General features: G+C 40.0%; 1 protein-coding gene across 9 annotated transcripts in view; it reads left to right on the forward strand.

Annotated features, from left to right (window-relative positions):
• STARD13 (StAR related lipid transfer domain containing 13) overlaps positions 1-22578 on the forward strand; it is a 445413-nt gene that overhangs the window by 182823 nt on the left and 240012 nt on the right. For 8 of the 9 annotated variants that reach the window (XM_065594272.1, XM_065594244.1, XM_065594285.1 and 5 more), the window contains one exon: positions 18951-18984. In XM_065594272.1, the coding sequence (XP_065450344.1) occupies positions 18951-18984 (34 nt within the window). Of the gene's footprint in view, positions 1-2174; positions 2319-18950; positions 18985-22578 lie in introns of those variants that run through there. The other variant, XM_065594310.1, reaches the window with a different exon arrangement.

The raw sequence follows: 22578 nt of genomic DNA on the forward strand, positions 1-22578 counted from the left end.
TGTAGTGCAGACATATCCTAAATAAGGACTGCAGCAGCAACACTGGGCACTTGGATCACTTAATAGGTGTGTATTCCTCACCAAAGCTGCACATCTTCCTTAGGTATTAATGTAATTATCAAAGAAGGCTGAAATGATTCATCTCTTTTGAAACACCAGAAGAAAAATTAAAAAAAGTTTGTCCAGAGATAAAATATTTAAACAAGACAGACTCCATTATAAAAAAACCCTCTTAGGTCTATTTAAGATCAATATAAACTGGACTAATTCCTCCTAGTAATTGTTAGGATGGTTACTTGAATACTATAGTATTAAATATTCTCTTCTGTAATCAAACTTTAGTTCCTGAATAGCATAGCGGGCTGCACAACTATGTATGGAGAGTAAATGAAAAATAAAAAATATAAATGAAAAAAGTGAGTTAAATAATGGTGATTTCTTAAACTCACAAATCAAATACATTCATAGCTAAGAGTGCTTCTCCATTCTTAAATCACGTGGCCATGCCCTACATTTTCCCATTCTTTTAATCATTTGAATGAGAAGGAGTCTTGAAACAGTTGGTAATCATTTACACTTGATCAGAAACATGGAGGCATAAAGTGCGTCCTTGACCCTTTTTTCTTACTATTGAACCTTGTCCAGTGTAAACATTTAATGTTGTTTCAATGAATATTTTAATGTAATGTCATTCCTTTTCATCAGTTGCAGAATTTGAATGGGGTGCTCCCAGTGACAGATGGGTTTTACAGTTCAGTTCAGATAATGAGCCTCTGCATATTCTTCAAATTCAATTTATACCAAATCTCTTTTAATTCTTAGAAAACGAGCAGGATCACAACCACTGTTTAATCAAAACATTGTGTGTTCTAGGATATGCAATATGCTCTGGAAAAGCCTCAGAGTGTGTAAGAGTTCAATAGCCGGGGGTATTTGCGGAGAGGTTCTAAAAGGTGCTGGGCCCTAGGTTCAAATATGGCTTTCTGGATACCAGACCTTAATAACAGCTACTCTCAGACTTTCCTTCTCAAAGAAAGTTGCCAGTGGCAAAGGAGGTTCAGGCCTCCCCAATTCTTTACTGTGGTTCTGGAGACTCAAGGCCAGAACTTCATCTGCTGTAAATCAGCATCACTCCATAGATTTCTTCATACATAACTGAGGATCTGGCCCACAAACATGTGTGCTGTGATGTATACTCATCCTTTTGGTGCCTACTAATTGGGCTAATGGAGATGTAGTATAGGTCTTTTCAAGCCTAAGATGCTAGGGCTGCTATCACAGCAGGCCACTGAGCATGTCTGGGGTTCTGTGCTAGCAGCAGCAAATGTTGCCATCACAGAACTTCCATAAATATAAACAAATTTCTAAGTTTAATTAGCAATTTTTGCCAGTTGCAAGCCAGAATAACAAGATGGGATTCAAGTTGTATTTACATTAATGCCCTTTAACAATGTTTCACATATGCTAGTTGTTCCTGGAACATCAGAATACAGCTGTCAGGAAATAGTATTAAAATTGAATAACAATAGGTATTTGCTGAGTTCCTATACCATATTATGACTTTTTTTATCCATTGTGGATTGCTCAATGATACTAGATGGAGGGAAAACAAATTATACAATCATTTATTGTGGAACATATATGGGTGAGAAATTGACAGCAACAAAGTTTTTGCTTTAAAAATGTGTGCTCTTTGGACCTTATCTTAAGCTGCCATAAATCAGAGCAACACCGATTCACCCCAGCTGAGGCTCTGGTCCTTTTGTCTAATAACTGCTTCTCATACAAGTTATAGAGGAATCGTGGCTTAAATCTGGCTGCTAATTGTGGCTTAAGTCAGGTACTGGCCATTGAGTTGAATTATGAGATGGAAAACAAAGAAGGGGGATGTTTGTCTCATAATTTGATTAAAGACTATGAGCTATATCAGATGATAAAACTCTTCATCATTTCTTTCTGATAGCATTTAGTTGTAATCACTAATATACATACAGTATCAACCATGTCATAGATGTTATGCAGTTCATCCAAAATGATGTATTTTTCTTATATTCTATTTTAAACTTACCCTAATCAGTTACTTGGAATTATATAACCTAAATTCAGTTCAGAAATGTCCTGTGGTTGCTAGGAATAGTAACACTGCAGGAGGGTTGTGGTGTGTTTCTCTAGAGGATCCTTGAATCTTTCTCAGGAAGGTCATTTTGCTCAGCTTAAAAAAAAAGAGAGAGAGAGAGAAAGAGAGAGAGATGTTTATCTGCATTGCAGAGAGGTATAAAATCAGCTGATCACATGGCTTCATCTCCAAGGAGCAAAAGGTACGGCAATAATATGACTGTGTTATGAATACATTGGCTTGGCAAGCCTCTATTTCTGAGATGTAACACATGCCAATTTTTTTTAAAGCACTCTAAGGGAGCATTACTTTGTTCTTCTGATTTGAGAAGTAAAGATCGTCCCATCCGCCTTAAAAAAAAAAGAGAGAGAGAGAAAAAGAAGAATGAATATGAATAGTTCATGCATATAAATAGGTCTCAAGTAGCTTACAATGGCATGTGTGTGAGAGAGAGAGAGAGCCAGACAGTTTATGTACAATCTGATGAATAAGCTCAACCTTTGCTTGTTTGGGGAGGAGTGGGGAGCACAGGCAATTAGAGAGTTCATCACAAATACTTAAAATAAATTTAAGATGTTGGTTATGACCCATAAAGCACAGGACTTGCCTACCTAAGATAATGTCTCTTTCCCCTTGACATATCGTAAAAGCTGTGGTCAGTGGAGGTGCTCAAGCTGGATCCTCATTAATAGAGAGGGGGCAACCTGCTAGGTGATCTCTGTGAGAGCTTGGGTCTTGGGAGTTTGCTGCTGCCTTGGACCAGACCAGCCAAACCTAGTGACCTGAGTATTCTCCAAAAGCCATTTATTTGATCAGGTTTTGGGGCAGGTTGAGGTATGTTGTTAGAAGGGCTAAAGGGGCTACTTTGATTTATTGTCTGGCTAAGTTAATTGATTATATATGATTACATTTTGCTGCTGGGTGAACCTGCTTTACAACTGTAAGTCTAAATAGTTGTTAAGGTGCTTAGAGCTTTTGGTGTGGGCTTTTTAATTGTAATTTAAATCTAAAGAAATTATAACAAAACCATGATCATGCTTTGACATGTGTGGCATCTTTCAGCTGAGGCTCTCAGAGGACTTTGCAAAAATGGACAAGTATTGTTATTCCCAGTCTACACATGTGGAAACTGGGATTCAAAGAGATCAAGGCTCAGTCTTTCAATGTACAAAGGGCTAGAGTCACAAAGGGGATGTAGGTGCTCAACTGCCACTTTAGGCACCTAAGTCCTACAATCAAGCACTCCTGGTATTCACAAAACTCCTGCTCAGCTTCTGCCTAAACTTGTAGGTGCCTAAACTCACTTGTCACCAAAGTTTTAGCCGAGTAATAGTACCCTAGGTGTCTATGTTTCTGCCTCTGGGCATGCACACAACTGCCTCACTGTAGGACCTCTGGATGCCAAAGTCCCAGTGCAATGTATGAATAGGAGGAAGATAGGCTTTCCTCTGCCTAACTTCCCTGCGGGGCCTGATCCGGTAGTCATGCTCAGAGTCACTGAGACAGAGAGAGAGCATGAGGATGACTTGGTAATCTAGTGGTTAGAGCACTCACCCAGAACGCGGGAGACCCAACATCCAGTCACACTGCTTCAGTGATTAGGTAGCAGTGGAACAGCTTCAACAGGAGAGAATGAGGGAGCCCTACATGAGAATACCCCACAGCCCTGTGGTTAAAGCACTCACCTGTGAGGTGGCAGATCACTGTTCTAATCCCCTCTCCTCAGGTGGAGGAGGAACTTGACTTGGATGTCTCCCAAAGGCAAGTACCCTAACCACTGAGCTAAAAGTTATGAGGGGAGCTCCTCCTCTTTGCTTCTTTCAAGAAATGCCTTAGGCACCTAACTCCCAGAGGAGTTAGGGTTCACAACTGAGAATCCCAAGCAGAGAACAGTGCCTCCCTGCAGCTCAGATTTAGACACCAAACTTTCCGAGCAGGGAGAGCAGGGATTAGGACATACCCCCTCTCTTTGGTCTCTCCGAATGGCTATCTTAGGTGGGAAGCCACCTAGCATGCTGGGTTTTGTGAATCCCATTCTTGGGCACCTGCCTCCCTCCATTCATTGTATATGGTGCCTGAGTGCTTGGCTCAGTCTTCGTAAATCCCAGTGGTTTTCTAGACGCCTCAAAGTCAGGCATTGGGGCTAGATTCACAAAGGGAGTTAGTCACAAGTGTCTCAGTGGGAGCTGAGGTGCTTGGCACTCTAAAGCCTAATCCAACTCCCTTTAACTTCAGTTGAAAGACTACCATTCATTTCAGTGGGAATTGCATCAGGCCCTAGTTGACTTGCCAAAGGCCACGCAGCAAACCAGCAGCAGATCCAGGAATAGAAACCAAGGCTGAAATTTTCAAAGATGCCTATGGGATTTGGACGCCCAATTCCCATTATGCCCAAATCTCTTAGGAAGGTTGGAAATTTCATTCCAAGTCTCCCGACTCTGAGACCCCTGGAGTAACCACAGCAGAAGGCTGTGCTGCCACTCAGATATCAGATTATAAACAGTATTGTTGTAGTCATGTTGGTCTCTGGATATTAGAGAGACCAGGTGGGTGAGGGAATGTCATTTATTGAACCAACTTCTGTTGGTGAAAGACCCAAGCTCTTGAGCTACACAGAGCTCTGTAACGGTGCTGGTTCTGGCAGGACCCAACTGAGAGTGCCAATTCAGAACAAATTGCTTAAAACAGGGCAGTTACAGCCCAAGGCTGGGGTTTTTCCACCTCTAAAGCAAACCAAACCAGCCAGCCAAAGAGGACTTTGGTCTCACCCCACTGGCTAACCACAAGTCACACAAGCAATTCCCTTAGACACTCCAGTTTCCCAGTATCACCACCAGTGCCACTCTTTATGGGGACAAATGGTTATGAAAACCAAACCCCAATAAAAGAAAAAAAGGTCCTCTAGATCCCAAAGAATCAAGCCCCAGACCCAGGTCAATATACAAATCAGATCTTACCCACAAATCATGCTGTTGCCAATCCTTTAGAATCTAAAATCTAAAGGTTTATTCATAAAAGGAAAAAGATATAGATGAGAGCTAGAAGTGGTTAAATGGAATCAATTACACACAGTAATGGCAAAGTTCTTGGTTCAGGCTTGTAGCAGTGATAGAATAAACTGCAGGTTTAAATCAAGTCTCTGGAGTACATCCCCAGCTGGGATGGGTTATTCAGTCCTTTGTGTAGAGCTTCCATTTGTAGCAAAGTGCCTCCAGAGGTAAGAAGCAAGATTGAAGACAAGATGGAGATGAGGCATCAGCCTTTTATAGTCTTTTCCAGGTGTAAGAACATCTCTTTGTCCTTACTGTGGAAAATTACAGCAAAATGGAGTCTGGAGTCACATGGGCCAGTCCCTTCTTACTTTGCTGAGTTGCAAGGCGTATCTGCCTTCTCTCAATGGGTCAATTGTATAGCTGATGGTCCTTAATGGGCCATCAAGCAGGCTAGGCAGAGCTAATACCAACTTGTCTGGGATGTCTCCCAGAAGCAAAGCATAAGTTTGAAATACAGACAGTATAGAGCCAATATTCATAACTTAAACTACAAAATTGATACACACATATAGACAGCATAATCATAACCAGCAAACCATAATCTTGTCTTAGACACCTCATTTGACCCCCTTTATACAAGATTTGGTGCCACTACAGGACTTTGGTTGCAACCATGTTCTATATGGTCCCAGATTATGTCAATAACATCACAAGCTCTTCTTCAGGTCTTCAGATTATACACGGAAATAGACAGTATATTTTTTCTTTCCATCATTTTAGCACCCTTGAATTTGTGCTTTATTGCATAATTAGATCTTTAAAGTCTTTTATCATAAATTAGGCAGTTCTCAAAATATTGTAATTTACTCTGTACTTATTAGAGATATTCATCCAAATCATGCCATGAAAGATTTTTGCCTATTATTAGATGAAATAACAGTATTGAAGTTGATTTGAGTTGGCCTTAGCATATGTTCTAAACGCTTATTAAATGTGTATCTGAACAGTATTAGAGATATAAAGATGAGAATTCGTTTGTACATACTATGTACAGATGCACTGACTCAGTTAAGCTGTTCCCTAAAGCATGCAGCTTTTAGCTCTTTTGTTTATAGTATTGGATACAAATATAGTTGGTACTTAAGCACATGCTTAACATGAAGCATGTGAATAGCCCCATTGACTTCAGTTGGACTACTCACGCGCTGACAGTTATGCATGTGTTTAAGTGCTTTGCTGAATCAAGACAATAATATGCTCCTATTGGGTGCAAGAATTCTCATTACCCAGTATGGCATAAAATTACACAGCTGGTCTCACCTCCTTAGAGTTGCCATACTGAGTTATCAAGATTTTGCAGCATGCTCCCCCTTGCCTAACCTAAGAATCACAGCTATCCAAAGTATTGCTTGGAGATAAAAATTGCAGCTATCTAAACTGCACCTGGTCTGCTGCCTGAATCACTTCAGACTTAACTGCATCCATTACTGACAATGGATGTTGTTGCACCGTGAAATTTGCACTTTCACTGTGAAAATATTAATTTTCAATTATCACAAAAGTTCAGTGTCCTTGAACAGAGGCAGAGAGGATTATTTGTAAAACAACCACTATTAAATACTGTATACTGTACATCACAAGAAAATTGACTTCTGTGCTTACTCTCTTTTGGCCTGGAGCAAAGTAGGTACTTCCAATTGTGTGGCAGTTTCTGGACTTGGTTTATAAGGAGTTCACTTTGAATTTATGAACTAGAAAGACAGTTCCATTTTAGATACTTGATGCCTCTATTGCTGGAATACATTAAATTCTTCACGAGGAAGGCAGAGCCATGAAACCTACAAAAGAGGCAACGTCATTTGCAAAAAAAATTGTTTCTTTTAAAATCTGGCATTATTGCCAACTGCTAAACAAACAGGAAACTACATAGGCAATCAGAGAAAACTGAATACAAATTGAAAGTGATGTAAAATAGGTCTCTAGTAAAGAAATTTTACACTGGCCTTAACATTCATACAGCCACCCACAAATTCTGCTTTTGTTGGTACATTGGGAGAAGCGGTGATGCTGCCTAATACATCCCCTTACAAAAGGACTTCTGCCATCCAGGGTGTCTTGAGCGATGCTTGGGGAACAGAGATTGCTGCTCTTCAGTGTAGAAAGAGCGTGCTTCTGCCTGCTGCCAGCAAGCACTTGCATTTGTACTGGTCAGCTTAGTTCCTTAATTCACAGTCCAGCCGCCAGGGGATGTGGGCGTGTGCTAGTCTGACAGTCCTCCTCTCTGGAGGGATCCTGCCTGTTCATGCACAAGGGGAAGAGGCTTCCTTACCCTTGCCTCCCCCACTTATGTACTGGCACAGCAGAGGGCAGGATACAGCCTGTTAAAGTGTAACTGATTTTCTGAGACTCTACACTGGACCCTTTTCCATCTAATATACACTGCAAACATGTTTCAATGAAAAACTTTCGACCAACTCTACACAAAGCCCATCTGACTCCTTGGCTCAGTCTCCCTTCCTAGGGGCAACATCTGGTCCTTCACCAGTCTTTATAGTAACTGTAAGCAGCTGAAGTGCTTCCCAGAACCTGCATTATCTCCTTCTATATTTCTTGGGTGCCTGAGGTATAAAACCCCATCACAAGCTTGCAGTAAAAAGCTGGACACTCTTTAAAGCTTGTGATGTAAAGCTAATGATCTGCAGGCATTTCTATTGATGCAGGGCTTTGCTAACCTGCAGTGAAGACAAGCCCACAGTCTGATCTCCAACCAGCAGTGTACTTCTGTGGTTCAAGCTGCTGCTGCTTTCATGTGGCTTAAAAACCGGAATGTTAGATGTCCAAGTCCAGGTTAGCAATCCAACTGATTGCTTCAGGTGACATGGAGTGGATGGCAGAGATACCACTGGGATGTGATGGCTTGGAACACTAGTTGACCAGGTGTTCCATAGTTTAAAGCCCATTTCTGCAGTCACAAATAGGATTGTGTCTCAGTCTCATTTATGGAGTAGGTGCATCTGTTGTTGGATGTGCAGATGTGGTTCAAAGTGGACCATGTTTTACATAGAAGTGAAAAGCCAGTGGTTTCTTTTTGGGGGGTTCTTGATGAGGTGTTTGGCATCCTTCCACCTTGCTCACTTACCAGCTCTGTTGTTTCCAATATTGGGTAAGACAATGATTTCTTTTCCTTCTAATTTTTGTCCATTTGCATTGGGCAGCCATTAACATCCCTTCCTGACTCTGCAACCCCTCCTTTTCTCTCCTATGCACATACATTACGGAGGGTAGTGACATTAACTTCTGTTTTTATTCCTGTTCATTTTTATACAACAGTATAACTGATTATACTAGCACAGCTCTGAGCATAACTGATATTAACACAGCTCGGAGCCTATTAATCTTTAATTCTGCTGCAGAGCCAAGAGCCCAGAACAATGATTTTCACTAATAATGTAACACACTGCCATGTCGGATCACTATAAGACTTCAATTTCCTGGGATGTGAAAGAGATATGGCATCATAAACAAGATGTTTTCAGTCTCCATAGGCTGTCAGCGTGCTTAGTTACTTTTGTAAAGAGAACCTCTCAGTGGCCATCAAGACCAGACATGCTGAAAGGAGGTAGAATTAAGGACTTAATTGTAAGGAAACGGTTGTTCAGGATGGAGGGCTAACTGAAAATTCAAGCCCTCTCTCAGACCAAACTGTCATTTTTGTCTCTCTGCTCTCAAGGTGTCCCTTTGGCCTAGGATTTGGGTTTGACTAGATTCCTCTTGTTCCCTCCTTCTCACAAAACTGTGCGCAAGCACATTGATAAAACTATAGAAATCTAGGACTAGAAGGGACCTTGAGAGGTCATCAAGTCCAGCTCCTGCACTGAGACAAGACAAAGTATATCTAGACCATCCCTGACAGGTGTGTGTCCAATCTATTCTTAAAAATGTCCAGTGACAGGGATTCCATGATCTCTATTGGTAATTTACTCCAGAATTTAAATAGCTGTATTGTTAGAAAGATTTTCCCAATATATAAACCTAAATCTCCATTGTTGCAAATTAAGCCCATTACTTGTTATCCTACCTTCAGTGAACATAAGAATGCCCATACTGGGTGAGACCAATGGTCCATCTAGACCAGTATCCTGTCTTCCAATAGTGGACAATGTAAGGTGCTTCAAAGAGAATGAACAGAGCAAGCAATCATCCAGTGGTCCATCCCCTGTCATCCACTCCCAGCTTCTGGCAATCAAATGCTAGGGACAACCAGAGCATGAGGTTGTATCCCTGGCCATCTTGGTTAATAGCTATTGATGGACTAATCCTCCATGAACTTATCTAGTTCTTTTTTTGAACCCCATTATAATTTTGGACTTTATAACATCCCCAGCAATGAGTTCCACAGGTTGACCGTGTGTTGTCTGAAGAAGTACTTCCTTTCATTTGTTTTAAACATGCTGCCTATTAATTTCATTGGGTGACCCCAGATTTTTGTGTTATGTGAAGGAGTAAACAACACTTCCTTATTCAGTTTCTCCACACCATTCACAATTGTATAGACCTTCATCACATCCCCTCTTAGTAGTCTCTTTTCCAAGCTGAAAAAGACAGTCTTTTTAATCTCTCATATGGAAGCTGTTCCATACCCCTATTCATTTTTGTTGCCCTTCTCTGTACCTTTTCCAATACTAATAAATCTTTTTTTGAGATGGGGTAACCAGAACTGCACACAGTATTCAAGGTGTGGGCATACGACAGATTTATATAGTAACATTATGATATTTTCTGTTTTATAGTCTATCCATTTCCTAATGGTTCCTTACATTCTGTTAGCTTTTTTGACTGCTGCTGCACATTGAGAAGTTGTTTTCAGAGAACTATCCACAATGGCCCCATATCTCTTTCTTGAGTGATAATAGCTAATTTAGACCCCATCATTTTGTATGTATAATTGGGATTATGTTTTCCAATGTGCATTACTTTGCATTTATCAACTTTGAATTTCATCTGCCATTTTATTGCCCCATCACCATGTTTATTGAGATCCCTTATAACTCTTCGCAATGTGCTTTGGACTTCACTATCTTGAGTAATTTTGTATTATCGGCAAATTTTGCCACTTCACTATTTACCTCTTTTTTCAGATCATTTATTAATATTTTAAACAGCACAGGTCCCAGTGCAGGCCCCCAGGAAACACCACTATTTACGTCTTTCCATTCTGAAAACTGACCATTTATTCCTACCCAGGGGCGACTCTATGTATTTTGCCGCCCCAAGCACGGCAGTCAGGCAGCCTTCAGCGGCATGCCTGCGGGAGGTCCACTGGTAACGCGGATTTGGCGGCATGCCTGCAGGAGGTCCGCCAGTCCTGCGCCTTCGGCGTACCCCCGCCAAATTGCCACCAAAACCGCGGGACCGGCGGACCTCCCGCAGGCATGCCGCCGAAGGCTGCCTGACTGCGGTCCTCATGGCGACCGGCAGGCCACCCCCCGCGGCTTGCCGCCCCAGGCACACGCTTGATGCGCTGGTGCCTGGAGCTGCCCCTGTTCCTAACCTTTGTTTCCTGTTTTTTAACTAATTACCAATGCATGAGAGGAGCTTCCTTCTTATCCCATGACAGCTTACTTTGCTTAAGAGCCTTTGGTGAGGACCTTGTCAAAGGCTTTCTGAAAGTCCAAGTACATGAAGAACAGTTGTTCACCATCCTCTTTATAGCCGTCATTAACATATTTGAAGACTGTTATCAGGTTCCCCCCCTTGTCTTCTTTTCTGCAGGCTAAACGCGCTCAGTTTTTTTTTTAAACCTGTCCTCATTGATCAGGTTTTCTAAATAAGACAAAACCACCAAATCAAATACAATATTAGAGCAGCAAGTAACAGAAAGAATCAAGTCAGTTGTGACAGATACGATGGAAGGGATTAATGAAACCCCTTTTTTGGAGTACTTTCTGCTTATGCTTTTTATACTGATAGCAAGTAGGTGTTCCTGATGCACTAAAAGTAAATCCTTGTACTAAATGGGCTTTGGCTCTTAAAACTTGGATCTAGCCTATGTTGTTATAATTTTTGGAAGTTTATGAGCCAGATTATCAACTGCTGAAAATCAGCATAATTCCATTCTGTAAATTAATCAGAGAACTTTTTGATGTTTAAATGTGATAAATTATAATTTAGTAAAATGGCTGCTCTTTTAGTATAAACTACATTCGCTTTGTTTTCTTTTGATGGCAGTTTTAATATTGTTAAAAGTGGTTTTCATCATTATAGACTTTATTGTTACTCTGCTTCAATTATTGTAAACCTTTTTTCCCTCTAATTAACAGGTTATTTCAGAGTGACAATTTTTAAGTCCTTTTCAGCTACATTTCTATTTGATCAACACTTCAAACACTACACCAGCACTAAACATTGCCTTAGCTCCCACATCTCTGCCTCATGTCAATGATGAATACACTAGCTGGCCCAGTGTCCCCAGAACATGGCTTATTAAAAACATTCTATTACATATCTGCATCATTCAGTGCATCAGAATATATACAACGTAGTAGTAGGTAGAGGATAAAGAACCATATAAATCTGGTCTTCTCTGACAGTTGATCTGGACTTGGAGAAAATCTAGGGGAAGAACTTGAAGAAAACATTTGTAGTGGAAAAAAGGTCATAACAGTGGAGGCTATGTTCAAGTTTTAAGAGACAAGGGTAATTTAGTACAAGGATTTATATTTAGGATTTGTCCTTCACCTTACCAATTAAAATATTATACTAAAGAAAACTTATTTAGATCTTTATTAATAAGGAACAAATTATTTTTAATCCATTCTTTAATGGTGAAATTACCCTGAAGCCTTGAAATTACATACAGTGACTAATTCTACTTTTGTACTTGCAGGCAAAATTTACAATTTTCTGGATTTTTAGAACTGAACTTTGAATTTTCCAGGGAGTTTCAATGAACTTTGAATTTCAATGGGAGTTGGGCGTTTAACTTCCCTAGGCTCCTTTAAAATCCCAGCCTAAAATATTAACTTCAATTCCATTTTCTGTTGTTGCACAAGGTAAAAAATTCTGCATGCTGCAGATATCTGGATTCTGTGAGATAGAAACCAGGAAGGGCAATGCAATTTGTGTCACTTTGCCAGTATAACGATAAGAAATAATTTATGGTCTTTAAATTAAACCCTTTATCAAGACACCAAAAAAGAAACCCACTTGTTTTTATGTACATTCTTACTCTGACAGCTACTTGAAACTTTTCATGGGTATAGGGGAAACAATATAAAGTGGTGGAGTTTTAAAATGTTTGTGACTTCAGTTAAAACACTGTCACTTAAATATATTCAATTTTGTATAAGAATTGATGAAAGGTTTCTGTTTTGATAACATTGTAGAATACAGGTTAGATCCATCAGGATAGAAGCACACATCTCAATTAGTTCTTTTTTGAAAGCAATAAAAGTGTCTTTAGGGTCATCCATTAAAGAGGTCTACAGTGGGTTTTTTAAACTCTTTTTATGGCTCACCTATGACAATGGATCAAATCCTATATGCCTTACTCTAGTGAGTACACCCATTGAACTCAAGTGTACTGATCTAGATTTGACTTTTAGACAGTTAGAAATTCAGGTCATGTGACTTTTCCACAGCAGCCAGAGTAGTATTAATGATTTTTATTATTTGTACAATATCAACAGTGTGCTAGATGCTTATGTCTAGGGTCCTAAGATAACCATCTGTCACTGTGACAGCTGTGTCAAAAGCTGATATGGAGAAAACATTTTTAGTGCTTGTTCAGGATTTTTGTTTAACATGGGGACATGCAACAGAGTCTCCAGTGAACAGCACCTGATTTGGCCTACAGCTGGAAATGCACATGAACTCCACTGATTATTTTTAGGGGATGGGTTTATTTAGGAACCAGTGGTTGTGGTTATTATAATGAAGGCCATATGGTTCATGATCCATTTTCTCTGAGGCTGGTCTAGGGACACCGTGGGCCCAGTCCTGCCATAAATAGTTCCACTGAAGTCAATTATTCACGGAAGGAAGGGGACCAGGATTTGGTCCTATGGTAGTGTTACCTTCTAGATGGTTTCCCTGACCAGTGTAGACTATGCTCTTAATGCCACATTATTTAAAAACTTTATTTTGAGAAAAATCTTGAGTACAGTAATGTGTTACACACTGTTCCTTATTACTTAGGGCTTGTTTCTACCATCCATTAGTAGCTTCAACTCTTTGTGTGGTGCAGATCAGCATGTGTATTGAAAAACTGCCTGATGCTGTTTATACCACTCATTGGAGGGCAGGATGGAATCCTGAGTGAGTGACTTGTCTTATAAGTGTCAGAAGATATTAAGACACAAAGGCACAGATCCTCAAAGGTATTTAGGAGTTTGAGGATCTGGGCAAATGTCCCTTATTTTGCGCAATTACATAGTCCTAATATGTGCTGAGTTTTCTTTTTTTCTTCTTATATCAATCTTGCAAAAATGTCTAGCAAAAATGCTGATCTGGTGTCTCAGTTTTGTATGTGAATTTCTAGATTGCTCCTTTAGAACTGGGTATATATATGTATAGTTTTAAATTAATGTCTAGCCAACTATTTAATCAATAATATTAACAACAAGCATGATTTTCAGTCTCTGTTCCAAGCAAAGTTAAAAGTGATGTCCTTCCATAATTATTAATAAACAAGAAAAGTCATCCAACTGTATCATATGCCATCTTCAAACAACGTTATGCTTCATAACTGTGCTTCAATTTTTTTCCATAGAATGTAAACCCATAGAATAGAAAACCCTGTTTTTTATTAGCATCAGATGTCAAGTGGGCTGTCAAAATGCCAGGGTTTATTAGATAACAATGATGTTTTTGAGTCCCTATCTATGTTGAATGAACTTCTTGGCTTTTTATTAAATGTCGAAAGAGTCACTTTCATGTTGTACAAATAACCTACTTATTTTTCTTCTTCTTTTGAGGGAGCGATTTGCTTGGACTCAGTGATTGGAGTTTGACAGATGTTCTCAAATACCACCGTCAGATTTGAAATGTTTGCAATTTGAGTTTAAAATGGCTAATAACTAATGAAATTTGATGTGGGAAGAGGGAAGTAAAATTCTTGGACACAACTGTCATTTTTATTTCTGTGAAAGTGGCAGATGAAGTTACAGGACTGGATAGCATTGCAGAATCATTGTGCTGTTGCAGATTACAATAATCCTGAGTCCATTAGAGTTCCCATTTCGTAGTCATTTTCATTGTCAAAAAAAGCTTTTATGTGACAAGAAGCTTACTATGACAAAATCTTACATTATTAAATCATCTAATCCAGTTGTACCATGTGGGTTTCATGCCCACACTATTTATGCATGTCAGAGATCATGTGTATATTTGAGGGGGAAAAAAATTTGATGAGCATGTTGATCTGTTTTCATTGATGGATTTATATTTCCTCCTATCCACATTTCCACATAATTTTAATTGTTTGTTTGCATAATCTATATATGTGAAATTGCTTTCAGGGCTATCTTTAGGATTTTGGATTATTCTTGGGGTGGGGGGTGCATCTACACCAGGAGTAGGCAACCTATGGCACGCGTGCCGAATGCAGCACGTGAGCTGATTTTCAGTGGCACTCACACTGCCCGCATCCTGGCCACCTGTCCGGAGGGCTCTGCATTTTAATTTAATTTTAAATGAAGCTTCTTAAACATTTTAAAAACCTTATTTATTTTACATACAACAATAGTTTAGTTATATATTTGACTTATAGAAAGAGATCTTCTAAAAACGTTAAAATGTATTACTGGCACGCAAACCCTTAAATTAGAGTGAATAAATGAAGACTCGGCACACCACTTCTGAAAGGTTGCCGAACCCTGATCTACACAATCTCCTTTTCTTTACCTCCCCACACACTATGAATATTCATCTTTCCTTCTCTCTTTTACCGAACACCCCAATATTCTTTCGCTGATTCAGAAAGGTGGCTTCAATGGGACCAATCACATGCTTAAAGTTATGCCTGTTTTAAAGTATCTTGCTGAATTTTCTATCTCCTGCTTAGCATGGTTTGAGAAAGGCCTGGCAGCCAGGACTTTGCCCAGAGTGAGCTAGCAGAGATCATACTAGACACAGCCGCCAGTGGAGCAGGGATCAGTGTTCTCAGACAGTAGACCCAACAGGTGAGGAGCTATCTACTAAATTGTTGGCTGTTCTGAGAGCAGAGCGATAACGGACACAAATATGCCAAGTGCTTTAAGACAGAGCTAGAGAATGACCTCCCACTCAAGTTTCCCATACTACACATCCTTTTCTTTTCTAGGAACTAGAAGACCAAGAACTCTGAGTTTAACTTAATTCCACAGTGGCCCCAAATGAACTTGGGGCCCCACCCTTGATCATACATTTCTCAGATTCCATAAACCAGACTTTAACAATGTGCTGTGCTCATAAAACAAAGTGGGTCTGAACCTCCTCTCATAGAGGTGAATTAGGAGTGAATCCATTGAGGTCACTGGTGTAAAAGTGGTACGAGAGGAGGATTGAGGCCAATGTCTATCTGTAAACTCCCGATTTCTGTATTCTGTTTTTTATAGCTCAAGTAAATGGTTTTATCAATGCAAGATATTTGTCTTTGGATTCTATTTAACACTTCCACTTGCAAAATTACTACAGCTGGAGTTGTTAGTGAATTATTTCTTTATTATTCAGAACAGCAGGTGCTGGAACCTTGAACTAGCCTAATCCATGCTTTCTCTGGATTTGATTGGATATTGACATGCAGTTCAGATGGGATGCTAGTGCGCCAACAAATGTATTTTGTTATATAGTCAGTTATATAGTGCCTTACTATTACTATTTCCATAAATCACTTTTAATCTGGCAGATTTCTGTTGCCATCTGGGTTTGCTCCAACTACAATTTGCATCTTTTGTTGTATGCTGTTCTAAAAAGACATTGGAAGTTGTTGTAGCCTGACCTTGATTGTAAAATAACTGGTGCCCCTTGGGCTATGCTAGAACACTAAAACTGAGGATGATTTATGCACACTGAGAAAGTACTTATTCCTGGACTTAGGTGCTCTGACTAATTTAAAAGCACGAACTAAACAAAACAAATAAAATCTAGCAGTTTATCCCCAATTTAAACAACAAAGTTAACCAGGTATTAGATAGTTGACCTCAGTCCCAAATACATCTCAACTTTCTCCAATAGCTTTGAAACATAGATAGACCTTGCCCTAATTCAGACCTTGTCCAGAGGTAGGCGAGAATTACAAAGTTGAGGGCTCTTTATGGAGAATACCACCAGTGCTGACCCTTTGAAACTGAGGAAGTCTCTAGCTTGACCACCTCTGCTGATTGCTTCTGTGAGTGTATGGCTCAGGGAGAGCAGTGCTCTGTCAAGCAGGCAAGTCTAAGGCCATGTAGGGGTTTTACAGGCTGACATAAACACCTCAGATTTCATCTAGAAGCTTATTGCAGATCATGAAGTGCTGGTATAATGTGCTCCCATGCAGGGCCGGCTCTAGGTTTTTTGCTGTCCCAAGCAAAAAAAATTTTGGCTGCCCCCCCTCACCCCACCCCTGGGATCTCACCCCCACCCCACCCGCACCCCTGCTGCCCCAGTGCTGGGCTCTCTCCCCCACCCCACCCACACCCTGTGCTGCCCCAGCCCTGGGCTCTCCCACACCAGTGCTGACTCCACCTGCTCCCCCCTCACCTCCAGCCGGTCCGGTGCTGGCAGGGTCGGGGTAAGCAGCGGGGCTCCCGGGCCGCACCTCAGCCCAGGGTTCCTCCATCCAGGGCTTCCGCCTCTAGGACCGGCCGGGACCCGAGAGGGCAGAGCCGGGTGACCGCCCTGGCAGGGGGATGAGGGGCCGGGGCAGGGTAGCCCCAGAGGCAGCAGAGCCCCGGAGAGCGGGACGCAGGCCCCGCACGACAGCGCCCCACCCTCTATGGCCCTGCTGCTGCTTCTGGCCGCCCTGCCACAGTCCCTGGGTGGCTCGGGCTGCTTCGCCCAGCCCCAGCTGTGGCCCTCGGGGGGCGGCCACCCTGCGGCATCTGCAGGCGGCTCCATGTGCCACAAGGGGCGGCCCCCAGCCCAAGTGTCCCGCACTAGGAGTCTGCCCGGCCCAGCCACAAGGTGCGGCGCTGCTCCCCCGCGGCGCGAACCGCAGCGGCCTCGGGGCGCCCCCCGCTCACAATGCGCTGCTGCTGCCAGGGCTGGCACTTGGCTTTTGCTGCCCGAAGAAAAAAAAAACAAAAAAAGCTGGCCAAAATGCCGCCCTTGAAAATGTGCCGCCCCAAGCACGTGCTTGGTTTGCTGGTGCCTAGAGCCGGCCCTGCTCCCATGCTCCTAGTGAGACACAGTGCTCCAAAAGCCACATACTGCACCAGCTTCCATTTCTGCACAGACTTAAGCTTTCGTTCCATTGCTATAGTCTGATCCTGAGATGACAAAATCCTAGATAATGGGAATGGGTTTCAGCTCCAGAAGAGGTTGCAACCTTCTAACCAAATGTAAATGGAAAAGAGTTCAGGCAACTGCTTGAATCTTATTATCCAACAGCTTTTGGGGATCTAACAAGGATCCCTACATTGCATATATAAGTGATAACAATGATATTATCTCAACATTGCTTCCAATTGCTGTCTCCAATTGAGCACCATCACCTAAATCACTGGATTGAGCTTACAGCCAGCTAGTTCTTCTGCCTGTACTGCAAGGAATTGGGTAGTATCCTTTTCCCCAGGTTAAAATATCCTCACACCTTCTATGGATCATCTCAATTATAATTATCACTTCAAAGGTTTTTGTCTCTCTCCTGCTGATGATATCTCATCTCAATTGATTGGCCTCTTACAGTTGGTATGGCTACTCCCACCTTTTCATGTTCTCTGTATGTATAAATGTCTTCTTTCTGTGTGTTCCATTCTATGCATCCGATGAAGTGGGCTGTAGCCCACGAAAGCTTATGCTCAAATAACAGATAACAGAGTATCAGTGTATATATGTAGCTAGGCCGGGTATGTTTGTATGTAGTTAGTAAACATAGTTAATTAGAACCCAACTCTGTCCATGTGGTTGAAAAGTGGTTGGGGTTAGGTCAGAGTTAGCTAATACATTAACTAAATGTTGTTAAATCTCACTCCCATGCTAAGCTAAACCCAACCTAGCCTTGACCACTTTTGCTAGACAAAACCTAAACTGTGATCATAATGGGGCTTTTACAAAGTAAAATTGTCTTGCAGTATTTCCTAGGATGGGAAAACAACTCCATGCTGCCTCACCTAGAAAGAGTGATTTTTTTTTTCTAGTATGAAAGTCGAAAATTTGATTACATTTTGTATTTAAGGCAGGAGCTTTCTGATGTTTCAGTAAAACTTGTATATAAATTAAGAGCTGAGGATACATTTTTTAAAGTTAAGTTTGTATGCTGGAGAGGCAGCATTTAACGGTTGAGGCAATGTAGCAGTTTAGTGCTTCTGAGATAGAGGTGCAGATGATTAGCATGTAGCAGGACCAAAGAATGCACAATAGCAAGATATGGGAGTGGCTGCATCTCAAGCAAACTGCAGATTCTGTGAGGTTCTCATCTAGAATCTTCTTGGTATCCAGAAGGATCAGTTCAGTCTTTTGGTTTTACATAAATTGGGTGAAAATTAACCTTATCTTGTACCCAGGGCCTTTAATTTAAAAGTTATGGGTTGTACTGACCCAAACAAGATGGTGATGTTTTCAAGTTTAAAGTCCGTTCTTACTTTTGTCATAAAACTATATCCTGAGCCTTTTGGGGAAATGTGTTCTTGCTAAACTAAAAAAAGAATTATTTCTTACAGGTGTTGTCTCAGAAGCTGAGCAAAGAGAAAGCAGGTAAGTCCATAGTCTTCTGCAAAAGACATTTTGCTACTTACAAGTTATACCCTATTGAAAGTTTCTTGAGAAACAAGATAGACATGTTAAAAGAATATACATCTTGATGGAACATCTGTGGGACTATCTGAGGTTTATACTAGACTCGGGTTCTGTATGTTTTTCAGTGCTGTTGTTTTGGACAGGTTTGTACTATTGTCCATGAACATGGTGTATATATTTTCTCTAGCCACTGTTAGGCCATAGGGAAGTTGCAAATTCTGCTACTTTGGATTTACAGCTTGTAAAGTGGTTTCTGAAATAATATGAGAAAATAAAATATTTCTGGAGAGTCAGTGTTAGTGATGTGGAATTTGACAGTATGCCAGAATCTGGCCTCTTTCTTGCCACTATTTAAAGTGTATTTATTTAGCTAGGACTTTGGAAAATCATTTATGGGACATTATGGAGGGATCACTGTCAGACTGATGTGGCCATTAAGTATTAATGATACCTGCTTATTTGATTAGTACATGGGAAATTATTTCTCTTGTAATTAATTTTATGTGAGGCACCCAAGTTCATCGCAATAGTCATTACACTTGTGGAAATAAATACCTAGAAATCCAAACTCACTCAGTGTGACTGCTAGGAGCTTAAAGAAAGGTTTGGATATGCATCTGTGTGCACAGAGGTCCTCATTCAGCATGACACTTAAACATATGCTTAAATCCCATTGACTTCATGAGTCCAATTGATTTCAGTGAGATGTAAGCCTATGCATGAGTGCTTTGCTGAACTAAGTCCAGAGTTCTTTAATATATTGTAACTGAGAGCAATGAAGAAATGTAGAAAATGGCAGGTGTTTTCAAAAGTGATATTGGTAATTAATAACAGTAACAGAATTTTGCAAAGAAGCCCAAAGAATGACTTGGTGAATCCTTATTGTCACATAACCCTATGTCCATTAGAACCCTTTTAAAAATCATGAAGTATGGGATTTCTGGATCTGCACAAATCAGAAAAAAAAATAATTTCCTTTACAGTGCAAAGTACAGTGAATATGCAACGCACGCTGATTAAACATAAAGCAATTGTGGATCTTTGTTTTAATGATTTTGTCTCCATATTACCCTACTTCTCCTCTTTATCTGGCTGCGGGACTGGTTTGAACATGTCCTCTAACTCTGTGATCTCTTCTAGTTTAAATTATCATCTGCCCCCATTCCTTCTGTTCCCAAATTGCATCTTCTGTCTTTCCAAGGGCTATCTTAACTCTGGTAGAAATAGATGAGGGAATCATTTTTACAGCCAATGTCACCGGTTCAACGGATCAGCTGGCAAAGGTGCTGATTTAGCACAATGGTTGGAATCTGGCCTAGAAAACGGAGGTCTTAATTGGCAGTTCTGAGCCCATCTGCTTTACCATTGTGTCAATGAAATGTGATGGTTGTTAATTATAGTATAGTTCTATTATGTTTCTGTGCACATTAACTTTATCTACTGGATCAGTTGTATTTTTGAGTAAACAATGTCAATACTTACCTATGAAAAATAAGTCTACTTTATTCTAAAGGTGAACAGCTTCCATCAGATGCTGGTATTGATTTAGTAATGAAATATTTTCTTCAGTTCTTTATTGAAATATCTACTTGAATCAAAATCTATATGTTGCACTGAAGACTGGAATCTTAAAGGATTTACAAGCATGTGAATTTTAAACAAAATGGAGTATTTAAACAGCATTTCCAGTATTTTGACTATGATAAATTTCTTAATTGCTTTTCTTTTACGATAATATATCCTTTGTCTCTACAAGAGAAATAAGATTTATCACACATCTTACAGTCGGGGAATGCTTGCTGCAAATTGGATACCAATAGGCTTTGTTACAAGTGATTTCATGACATAATTTGCTCACTGAAGTTTAACCATGGCATGTCCTTATGTAATAGAGCTGGTCAGGAAATTTTCAGTGAAACAATTTTTCATCCAAAAAATTGCAATTCATCAAAACCAAAACTTTTGACAGAAGATCTGTTTCGACAAATTTCCCATTTTAAATTTTTTTTGGAAAAAAATTATATATAATTGAAATATCATGTTTTGATATTTTCAAAAGGAAAAGTGTTGTTGACTTTGTTTTGAAATATAAGTTACATTATAGTAAAACAAAATGTAAAAAGACAAAATCAAAATGAAACATTTTGAAATGACCGAAACAAAGCATTTAAATTGATCTGAGTTGAATTTTTTTCAAATGTTTTAGTTCACAAACATTTTCAAGATTTTGACATTTTGTCCCAATTCAGGATGGGAAAAAATGTTGAAATCTGAAAAATTCTGTCCAGATGGGAAACCAGTTTCCTACCCTGCTCTGTTATGTACCCCAATACAGTACTCTTTGTTTGATATGCATCTTATCAAAACACAAACACTGGAGTTTCCCTACCATTGTAAGTTTCCTTATCATTATCCATTATAGGCAATACTTTGTTGTTGTTGTTTTTTAAAGTGGAATATTTTTAACGGCAAACAGAATTTGCAAAAACCTATATTAATGCAATATCAAGGTTGTGAATTTAAGCATAATAAACTCAGGAATTTAAGGTTTGTGTTGCAAAATTAACTTGCCCATAATAGGCACGCTACATATTAAGGTGTATCTTTAGCAGGTGAAATAGAAAACAAGGGGTAGGAATAAATGGTCAGTTTTTACAGTGGAGTGATGTAGCGGGGTCCCCCAGGGATCTGTACTGGGACCAGTGCTGTTCAACATATTAATAAGTGATCTGGAAAAAGGAGTAAACAGTGAGGTGGCAAAGTTTGCAGATGATACATAATTATTGAAGATAGTGAAGTCCAAGCTGACTGCAAAGCGATACAAAGGGATCTTACAAAACTGGGTGACTGGGCAACAAAATGGCAGATGAAATTCAGTGTTGATAAATGCAAACTAATGCACATTGGCAAACATAAATCCTAACTATACATACAAAACAATCGGGGCCAAATTAGCTGTTACCCTCAAGAAAGAGATCTTGGAGTCATTGTGGATAGTTCTCTGAAAACATCTGCTCAATATCAATGTCAAAAAAGCTAACGGAATGTAAGGAACCCTTAGGAAAGAGATAGATAATAATAAAAAAAAATCATAATGCTACTATAGAAATCATTGGTATTCCCATGCCTTGAATATTGCATGCAGTTCTGATTACCCCATCTCAAAAAAGACATGTTAGAAAAGTGCAGAGAAGGGCAACAAAAATGATGAGAGGTATGGAACAGCTTCCATATGAAGAGAGATTTAAAAAGACTGGGACAGTTCAGCTTAGAAAAAAGATGACTAGGGGGAGATATGATCAGTTTATGAAATCACGAATGGTGTGGAAAAAGCGAGTAAGAAAGTTTTTTTTACCCCTTCACATCACATACACACCAGGGTCACCCAATGAAATTAATAGGTGTCAGGTTTAAAACAAACAAAAGGAAGTACTTCTTCATATAATGCATTGTCAACCCGTGGAACTTGTTGCCAGAGGATGTTGTGAAGGCCAAAAGTATAACTGGGCTCAAAAAAGAATTAGATAAGTTCATGGAGGATAGGTCCATCAA

This window comes from Chrysemys picta, chromosome 1 (assembly GCF_011386835.1).
Source record: "Chrysemys picta bellii isolate R12L10 chromosome 1, ASM1138683v2, whole genome shotgun sequence".
Taxonomy (NCBI): Eukaryota; Metazoa; Chordata; order Testudines; family Emydidae; genus Chrysemys; species Chrysemys picta.